General features: G+C 48.7%; 1 protein-coding gene across 2 annotated transcripts; it reads left to right on the forward strand.

The window, feature by feature from the left end:
• The first annotated feature begins 4,131 nt into the window (after nucleotides 1-4,131).
• RPP40 (ribonuclease P/MRP subunit p40) lies at nucleotides 4,132-9,319 on the forward strand. Of its 2 annotated transcripts, XM_041769838.1 has the most exons (5): nucleotides 4,132-4,304; nucleotides 6,290-6,434; nucleotides 7,870-7,938; nucleotides 8,506-8,601; nucleotides 8,727-9,319. In XM_041769838.1, the coding sequence occupies exons 1-5, from the start codon at nucleotides 4,182-4,184 to the stop codon at nucleotides 8,732-8,734; spliced, it is 441 nt and encodes a 146-aa protein (XP_041625772.1). In that variant the 5' UTR covers nucleotides 4,132-4,181; the 3' UTR covers nucleotides 8,735-9,319. The 2 variants fall into 2 exon arrangements, with proteins under 2 accessions (XP_041625772.1, XP_041625771.1); XM_041769837.1 differs by having other exon boundaries at nucleotides 8,506-9,319.
• The last annotated feature ends 1,028 nt before the right edge of the window (nucleotides 9,320-10,347 follow it).

Here is a 10,347-nt window from a genome sequence, read left to right on the forward strand (position 1 = left end):
CAACACGGAGCCCTCCAGGTGCCCCCAGAGGGTAGTTCTGATCTTGTACGCCAACACCTGTCCATTTGAGGCAGCTGCCTGGAGGACTGAGGTCAAGTTTAGGCTTGGCGGGAGGGAGGCCTCTGATTTATTAGCAGTGTCTTCAACAGTTACAGTTCCCAGCACCACCTTTCTTCTTGCTCCCACCCGTAATGGGATGATGCTGATTCCAGGTTGGCACTGCATCCCGATGAACGGCCCCCGGAGCTTGAGCTGGAGAGCTCGCTCTGTTCACCAACATAGATTCACTGTATTTACATGCACGGTTGAATAATAATGGGGTTTGAAGCGTGTGGGTTCACTTATTCGTGAATGCTTTACGGTACTGCGAATGTGTTTTCCTTCATTATTTTAACATTTTTTCCTTTAGTTTCCTTTATTGTAAGAATACAGTATATAACACATGTATAAACTATGTGTTATTGTTTATGTGATCAGTAAGGCTTCCAGTCAACAATAGGCTATTGGTAATTAAGTTCAGGGGGAGTCAAAAGTTATATGGGGATTTCTGCCTGCAGGAGATAGGGGGTGTCAGCATTCTAACTTCCCTGTCTTTTACGAGGGTCAACTGTATATTCATAGATACTATATTTGTGTTTTGAACTTGCACACCAACCTAAGCATTAATTTATATATAATAATCTTCTAACATTTTTTAGAGTTGAGCATATTTAAATTGTTTCTGTGCTTCTAATTTTATTGCATGGTAGCCCCCAAAATATGATGTATAAAATTGTTGTCCTTTTAGATATACTAAGTATATTTTTGTCTTGTTAGAATCTAGTCAAAGGTTTTTTGTTGTGGTGGTGTTTTTTTGTTTTTTTGTTTTTTGTTTTTTGTTTTTGGCAAGGCTGATGGGTTGGCTTTTAAAAAAAAATTCATTTGCTACTATATTCTTTTGGGTGTATATATACAAATCCATTATGTTTTATTTCCTGTGCTTTTCTCCTCTCTTTCCTTCTTTTTTCTCTTTCTCCTTTCTTTTCTTTCCTTCTTTCCTTCCTTCCTTTTGTTTTCTTTCTTTCCTTCCTTCCTTCCATTTTCTTTTTTTTTTTTTTTTAAGATTTATTTATTTATTTATTCAGAGAGAGCGAGAGAGAGGCAGAGACACAGGCAGAGGGAGAAGCAGGCTCCATGCAGGAAGCCCGACGTGGGACTCGATCCCGTATCTCCAGGATACGGTGGCTGTGCCACCGGGGCTGCCCCATCCTTCCATTTTCTTTTTCTTCTTTCCCTTCCTTCTTTCTTTCTTTTTTCTTTTCTTTTTTCTTTTCTTTCTTTCTCTCTCTCTCTTTCTTTCTTTCCTTTCTGCCATTCCTGCCCCATCATCCTTAGACACTTTTGTTATGCTCTTGAATTGATGATCTAATATATGTTTGTCAATTAAGACTGCTTTCAGCTCTAGATACCAGAAAGTCAGACAAATAATAGTATGAACAAACCATCTGTCAGAGCTTTTATTCTGGGAAGGAAGGGGTGAGGCGGGGTAAAGAGACTAAGTAGGTTGAGGAATGGCTAGTTTGAATGGTTTCCGTGGGCTCTGGAGTAGAGGGCCTGCCCCCAGGTATCTAGCACCTGGCCCTGGGGTATTAGGAGCCTGGGGTGTTTCGGGCTGTAAACTCCAGGTTGGCAAATGCTCACTGCACAAGTAATTTGCCGTGTGTAGGAGTTAGCTAACCCTGGAAGGGGCAGTCCCACCCTGGTCCACGAGGCCCCAGGTACCAGAGCATCAGAGAACAGGAATAGAGAACAGAAGAGAACACAATTAATACAAGGAAGAAGTCTCAACTACATCTTCTGTGTCAAGTGCATCTAAAGACTGAGTGAACACAAATGTGGCCTTGAATTTGGCAAAATGGAGATCACTGGCGACCTCGACAAAAGCCAAGTCCGTGAAGTCGTGTGGAGTAAAGCGAGAATGGAATGGGCTCAGGAGAGGTGCGAAGTGGCTCTCACGGAGCAGAGAAACACAATGGTGAGAATGCAGAGGAATATGGGGTCAAAGGAGGTGTTCTGCCTAATGCACATTGAGGCTTGTGTGTATGCTGAGAGATGAGCTGGAGGCAGGGAGAAATGATGAATCCTTTACCGACAGAGCCCCAGAGCACCGGGGATGGAGGCCTCAGGACTCTTCAGTCCCAGCTTTGCTGGAAATTACAGCTTTAGTCCTTAAAATAAATGAGATTTTTGCCTTCTATTTCATGCTACAGGCACACCCCACAGAACAGGTCCTCGAGTACTGTTTCCCTGGAAGAACAGTGGAGTCATGAGTAAGCAGACTGCCTAGTGGCCCTTCATCTGTCTCTTTTTAGCTGATACAATTTATACTGAGTTTCCAAAACTTAAGACATTTTAAACTACATGGCTTGCAAGAAAACATTCACCTGGATTCCAAATACAAGTGGCAGACCCTAAAATCACACTGGTCACTGTGCAAATTCTGGAGTGTCAGCAAAGGTGTAGACATCTGATGGTGTTCGAAGGGAGGCCACTGCTGCTTAAATGGGAGGTGACCAAAAAGTGGTGTTTTAAACATCTGATCTCCTAAAAGGACAGTGGTAACATATCGAGGTGCCATACCGGGACTTAGAAAATTGGTAGAATTTTTCAATTCACCTGCTATTCCCTATAATTTTTCCTGTTTAAAATAAGGGGAAGGGCACCTGGGTGGCTCAGCGGTTGAGCATCCGCCTTTGACTCAGGGCGTGACGCCGGGGGGTCCTGGGATGAGTCCCACGTCGGCCCCTCTGCCTGTGTCTCTGCCTCTCTCTGTGTGTCTCTCATGAATAAATAAATAAAATCTTTAAAAGTAAACACGGGGAAATGTGTTTTTCATGGTTTTCTCAGATAGTCTGACATTTCAGGCACAGGTCACTGACATTAATGGGCAGATGGACTTTCCAGCCTTGTCTCAGTTTAAAATCTTTAAATACTTACCTTGTAAATTGCTTAACTTCAGCTGTTGCAAATCTCATAGTAAAACTGAAGCTCCAGAAAGTCCTATCAGCCTGCTGTTCCGCATCCTCTCTGCACAGAACTGGGCCTGGGCACACGCTTTGGGAAGCCTGCACCAATGCGGTACCTGATTGGAAAAGTCATGGAAAAATGAATTTTGCACCAATGCGGTACCTGATTGGAAAAGTCATGGAAAAGTGAGTTTTGCACCAATGCGGTACCTGATTGGAAAAGTCATGGAAAAGTGAGTTTTGCACCAATGCGGTACCTGATTGGAAGTCATGGAAAAGTGAGTTTTGCACCAATGCGGTACCTGATTGGAAAAGTCATGGAAAAGTGAGTTTTGCACCAATGCGGTACCTGATTGGAAAAGTCATGGAAAAGTGAATTTTGCACCAATGCGGTACCTGATTGGAAAATTCATGGAAAAATGAATTTTCTCCGCAACCCCCAACAGCAACACATTTTTAAAAGCCGTTCTGATGGGATTTTTAAAGAAGGGATCTTAAAGTGGCGCCGAAGAAGTCGTACTGTAGGGCAGGAACAGGAAACCTTGAGGTCTCCTCCTGCGCAGAGTTCCTTAACTTTTGGGGAAGGACCAGGGGGAGGAGGATGCTCAGCCAGAGACAGTCGCAAGGGAGGAGGAGGGCAAGGGGAGAAAGGTTTGAGAAGGCAAGTTCCGGCTTTCCACGCGCCAGGTGTTTCCATTTTAGGTGATGAATCTGCGGCTGCAGGCACCGGCGGGCGAGCTTCTGCTGAGGTTCCTGCACCCAGGCCGGGCATCAGCTCCAGCCCATCGCCGAGCGCAGGCCGCCCCAGCCCGCTCGGCGCCGCCGAACTGCGCATGCCCGAGGGGCGGGGCGGAGGGGCGGGGCGACGAGGAGAGGGCGGGGCGACGAGGAGGGGCGGAGTGACGATAGGGGGCGGAGCGCCGAGGAGGGGCGGGGCGAAGTGACGGTAAAGGGCGGGGCGCTGAGGAGGGGCGGGGCCAAGTGACGAGGAAGGGCGGGGCGCCGAGGATGGGCGGAGTGCCAAGGAAGGGCGGGGCGGAGCGACGAGAGAGGGCAGGGCTAAGGGACGGTAAAGGGCGGGGCGCTGAGGGGGCGGGGCCAAGTGACGAGGAAGGGCGGGGCGCCGAGGAGGGGCGGGGCGCGCCGAGCCCGCCCAGCGCCGGAGCCGCGGAGAGCATGGCCACCCTACGCCGGCTGCGAGAGGTTCCCCGGCACTTGCTGGTCTGCGAGAAATCCAACTTCGGCCACGACAAGTCGCGCCACCGGCATCTGGTGGAAACGCACTATCACAACTACCGGGTGAGTACGGCCGCCGCGGCCTCTCGGGCATCGCTTCATCCCCGGAAGCTGGAAGGGTCTGGGGAAAGTCGCGTTTAGCTCGGAGCGGGCCCGCCCTGAACGCGTAAGGGGGCGGGGCTCGTCGCCAGGCATGTTGGGAATTGTAGTCCCTCCTGTGCTCCAGAGTGGCCGCTCGCGGGGCTGCAGGAATACAAGTTCCAGGATGCGCCGGGCGCGGGGGCCGTGCCCTCTCCTCTCGGGGGCGGCGGCGCGTCCCGGGCGGTTTGCAGAGCTCGCTGGCTGCTCGGTCCCCGGGAGGGACGTGGGCGCGACGCGGAGTCCCCCGCGCGGTTCTTGCTGCTGCCTGGTGGGAGCCGGTGGCCGAGCCGGAGCCTTGCGGGGGAGCCAGCTTGTCTCCGAGAGAGGTTCGCCCTGCGCGGTCCCCGGGCGCGGGCTGGGCGGCCCTGCTCCAGGCACCGCTCGGGAGCCTCCCGGGGTGACGCCGCCGGTCGCTCGTGCGAGTTCCTCCTCGTGGGGGCCTCGGCGTCCGCGGGGGCATCGGTGAGGCTGATCCCCCGGCGTCCCGCAGGCCTGGACGGGGACCAGCGCCGGGCCAGGGCCCCTCCTCACCGGCCCACGTAAGCGGCGAGGCTCCAGAAACAACCCGAGCAATGCTTTGAGCCTTTTCCGTCTTATTTTATTTTTAAAGGTTTTATTTATTTATGCATGAGAAACAGAGAGGGAGAAGCAGGCTCCACGCGGGGAGCCCGACGTGGGACTCGATCCTGGGTCTCCAGGGTCACGGCCTGGGCTGCAGGAGGCGCTAACCGCTGAGCCACCCGACTCCCCGCGAACTGCTCTTTAAAAGTTTTTTTTTTTTTTTTTTAAGATTTTATTTATTTATTCATGATAGAGACACACACACAGACAGAGACCCAGGCAGAGGGAGAAGCAGGCTCCATGCAGGGAGCGCGACGTGGGACTCGATCCCGGGACTCCAGGATCAGGCCCTGGCTGCAGGCGGCGCTAACTGCTGAGCCACCCGACTGCCCGTGAACTGCTCTTTAAAAGTTTTTTTTTTTTTTTTTTAAGATTTTATTTATTTATTCATGAGAACACACACAGAGAGAGGAAGGCAGGGACACAGGCAGAGGGAGAAGCAGGCTCCATGCAGGGAGCCCGACGTGGGACTCAATCCTGGGTCTCCAGGGTCACGCCCTGGGCTGGAGGCGGCGCTAACCCCTGAGCCACCCGGCCTGCCCTGCCTTTAACATTTTGAATTCATGAGCCTCCTGTCCACCGAGGCCTGACCGGCTGTTTCCCAGAGACCCAGGTGGTGACCCCGTGTCTCAGGAAGCAGCTGATGTGTGAGCTTTGGGAGAGGGCTTTCCAAGGTCTGGAGCACCGGGCAGCACTTGAAACCGTTTCGGGCAACACTTGAAACAGTTTCGGTGCAGCTCCTCTGCGGGGGAGGGAGAGCGGGTCTCTGGCCGCAGCCGCAGCAGCCCGGGGTACCTTGCCCCGCCCCCGCACACCTGCCTAGAAAGCGGAAACAGCCAGAAGCACTTCTGCTTCCCAGGAGCCTCTTACTGATGGATGTCTTTAATTTCCTTCTGTCCTAAGGGACCGTCCTCTTGATTCCAGCCTGGTACCAGGATAAAAAAAAAAAATCCAGGGTTATTCCAATGTACCATATTTCCCTAAAAATTAATTAGAGCAGTGGGCAGGATATAAAACATAGTGCTTATTTGCAAAAGATGAAATGCAAGCAAGAGCTTTCCGTTAACAACATTTTTTTTTTTCGCTTGTTCGCTTCCCTATAATGTTTGAATACAGAAAATGAAAAACATGAATTGTCAGATTTCTCTTCTTCTAAGACGGGTAAATTAACTTTAGGGTTTTATAGAAACCTGTGGGGGGACTAGTTAGCAGCCTACATATAACATCCTTAAAAAGCTGGAGGTTGATCTCCTTGAAAATAAGACTTACGTGACACATTCCAATAGGTCTCGTTTCTGATTCCTGAGTGTGGGATACTATCGAAAGAACTGAAGAACCTCGTCATGGAAACTGGACCCTATTACTTCGTGAAGAACTTACCTCTTCATGAGTTGATTACACAGGAATTCATCAACACCTTTGTGAAGAAAGGTAAGAAGAACCTGGTCTGTGAACATGGCAAGACGAGGAAGTATAGTTAGATTACATCACAACACTAGGGTCTTCTCTTGTCCTAACCAGGGCCTTTGGAGATAGTCTGTGGCCACATGCATGCATCACTCCCCCTCCCTCAGCATCCTCACCCTGCTGCTTCTCATGGTCCCTTTAGATGGTGGTTTCGGACGACACTTGTCCACGTGTGGCGTGGGGATGTAACATAACAAGGATTCAGGGAGAGGAGAGAGTCTTGGGATCTGTGTTTTCTTTTTCTTTCTTTCTTTCTTTTTTTTAATTTTATTTATTCATGAGAGACACAGAGAGAAAGAGGCAGAGACACAGGCAGAGGGAGAAGCAGGCTCCACGCAGGGACCTGATGCTGGGCTTCGATTCTGGGACCCTGGGATCAGATCCTAGCCGAAGGCAAATGCTCAACCACTGAGCCACCCAGGTGCCCCGGGATCTGTGTGTTCAAATACACTGCTGTTGGGTGTGTGGCCACAGAGACTACTATGTTCCCAGCAGTCTCCCCTCAGCCGTCTCAAAAAGTTCATCCCCTGATACCACCATAGCAGCCGTTTACCAGGCCGTGTGCTCATTATGATTTTGTGGCTCTGACTTTCTCTGCTCACCCCACATCCATTCATACCTGCTGGGTTGGTTGCTTTGTTCCACTTGTTTCCTAGGGGTTGCTTGTTTGAAACCATATTTCAGGCTGTCTTTAGGGATTCCCCCTTCACTGCACCTGTGAGTAAGCCCGCCCCTTCTCTTGTTGTAGACGGAGCTGTGAAGAACCCAGTTACATGCAGTTCCTCTCATTCGGGTGCTGCTGGCCCTGTGTGGTCTTGGTTCCCGTCACCTGTAGTCCTTTCATCTCTTGAAGTTTGGTCCTACTTGTTCATAATGTGGCCACTGGCTGTAACGGGGGCGTTTACATATCTTAACCAGTTGAACTCTTGAAACACCTCTATGAAGTAGGCCCACGATCCCCATTTGACAGGTGAGGAAAAGTGAGGCTCACAGAGACTGAACAGCTTTCCTAACGTCACACAAGGTCCTGGCATGTTTTGAGTCTTTCCCTGGAACCCGTCGTCTCAGGGGTGTGCACTGACCTAGTATTCTCCTTTGTGCCTCTCCGCCAGCCTCCCCGGAGGCACACACTATGCCCTGAGTCCATTCTCTGCTCTGTGGTGGTCACCTGGTACAGGTGGGCCCTGGGTGGGGGCGTGAGCGAGCTGGAGCACGGCCTCTGTGTCCTCCAGCTCGCCCTGGGCGGGTTTTAGGCTTACTGAGCCAGCTGGAGCAGTGGTGGATACTGACCCTTACTCACCGGGAAGATACGTTACCGTGTGAAGAGAATCCACTACCTTTTTGCAGGTGTGATTTTTTTTTTCTTGTCTTAATTTCTCATCTGGCCTTTCTCTTACAGGCTCGTGCTATGCACTAACACACAACACAAATATCGATGAAGATAATACTGTTGCCCTGCTGCCAAACGGTAAAAACGCTTTTTTTTTTCTTTACTGTTAAATACCATACAGAAAAAAAAAAAAGTCAAATCTCCAGATTCACTCGCCTTCTTAGAATGAACTGTTGTTAACAGGCTGGTGTTTATTCTTCTTCACATTTCCTATAAATTTATAAACACACATAAAGCTTGTTTTTTTTTTTTTTTTTTAACATAAATTGCATTCTACTGCGTTGTTTCTCAATATGTCATAGACATCTTTCCCTATCAGGGCATATAGTTCTGACTTACTATTTTTAAGATTTCGAAGATATTTGAAGGGGAATACCATGATTTATGTAACCGTTCTTTCTTTAACAGAAATTTAGATAATGTCTGTTTTCGCTGTCATAAATAATGTCCTTGTATGTACAACATATTAAAATATCCCTGGACATAAATAAGACATATGTATTAACGTCCTTGTGTCATAAAGAAGATCTTTGTATGTGATTTATTTTGCTCCTATCTAACTGCTCAACTGGCTGTGCTTTCTTTGAGTGAGAGAACATGTCATATTTTTAACATCTCTTTTATGGAAATTATTTGATTTATTAGGGAAATTAATTTTATCACTGGATAAAGACACTTACGAAGAAACTGGCCTTCAAGGTCGTCCATCTCAATATTCTGGCAGAAAAGTCATGAAATTTAGTAAGTATTATGCTCCCATCGGTCTCTAACAAGTCAGTAATCTTCCTGTAGCAATTGAAGTTTAAATGTTAGAATTGCCGCCATTCCCTTGTTCAGAAGGAACATGCCTTTTTCTTGGCTTTAAGACTTCTGACCCGCAGGGCTCTGGGCTGAGCTTTGGAGAGAGTAAGATTGCTATTGCTTCTGATTCTCCTCGGCTGTGGGCTGCATCTTCTAAGGATCACGGAATCGGAGTGGCCCATTAAATATGTGGGATTTGGGTCAAAAATTCAAACTGATGAACCCAAGATAAGAGCCTACAACTTGTTCTTCGTGAAGAATTTACTTTCGCCCAGTTTCTGTGATACTGGAGGAGGCACCCCCGTGAGGAGGTACGGTTGTGCCGAGTGTCCGGCCTGAACATGAATGACAGCGGCTGTCACGTCTGCAGATTAGGCTTGACCTTCCAAGGGCCTCTCCTCTTGGGCTGTGACCTAGAAAAAGTATGAACTTAAAACACATCTCTTGTTACTAATTACCAACGCTAGAAATGCCCGTGAAAGGCAGAGTTTTGGTGTGGTAAACCAAAGGAGTGCCAGAAGAACAAGGTAATTATTGCTATTCATAAAGTTTCTTTTTTTTTTTTTTCTTTTTTTAATTTTTTTTATTTATGATAGTCACAGAGAGAGAGAGAGAGGCAGAGACACAGGCAGAGGGAGAAGCAGGCTCCATGCACCGGGAGCCCGATGTGGGATTCGATCCCGGGTCTCCAGGATCGCGCCCTGGGCCAAAGGCAGGCGCCAAACCGCTGCGCCACCCAGGGATCCCCTCTTTTTTTTTTTTTTTTAAGATTTTATTTATTCATGAGAGACACAGAGAGAGAGGCAGAGACACAGGCAGAGGCAGAAGCAGACTCCATGCAGGGAGCCCGACATGGGACTCGATGCCAGGACCCCAGGATCGCACCCTGGGCCGAAGGCGGCGCTAAACCACTGAGCCACTGGGCTGCCCCTATTCATAAAATTTCTAAAAATGCTGATGCCTCTTACTATTGGACTTTTTCCACAGTGCAGGCTGCATGTATACGAATGAACTGTTTCTTCCTCTTTCCATTCTTTAAAGTTGTTTCCATTGATTTGATGGATTATCTTTCCCAATTCAAGAAGTGCTGAGTATCTGTGTCCTAGAAAAGACTGAAATTGATTTCTTTTGGCTGGCCTACAGGTTGTAAATTGTGTACCACTACAATGATTTGGAAATCAAGTAATTCAGGGGTCGTGAGGACAGATCTGGTTATCCCTGGGAAGGATGTGACCTGTGCGCTTATGGAAGTGCTTCGGGACCCTGCTTTCCTTGCCCGGAGTCCGTTCTCTCCCGTTTGCGGTGAAGGAGCGCCGTAGGCAGCGGGGCAAGAGGTCAGACCTGACACCCAGTACACCGGCCGCAAGTGCAAGCCCTGCTTCTAGGTGGTTTTTGCTTAGGGTGCACACAGTTGTTACAGGCGAGAAGTTTTCTCAGTTGAAGTGCCTACATCCGTCAGCTGACAAAAATATCGTTTTAGAAAAGTTTTCATGTTCTAACAGTTTCTCTTCACTTAACAAAAGTTTTAATAGCATCTTATTTTGTTCTAAAAGCAATAAACCACTTCCTGTGGAATTGCGAAAAAAAATTGCTAGCTGAAGCACGCAGAGACACGGCAGAGGGAGAATAGCTCCCCCACCCCATCCCACCTCCAGGATCACACCCCTGAGCCGAAGGCAGACGACC

The sequence above is a fragment of the Vulpes lagopus genome, chromosome 10, assembly GCF_018345385.1.
Source record: "Vulpes lagopus strain Blue_001 chromosome 10, ASM1834538v1, whole genome shotgun sequence".
Lineage (NCBI taxonomy): Eukaryota > Metazoa > Chordata > Mammalia > Carnivora > Canidae > Vulpes > Vulpes lagopus.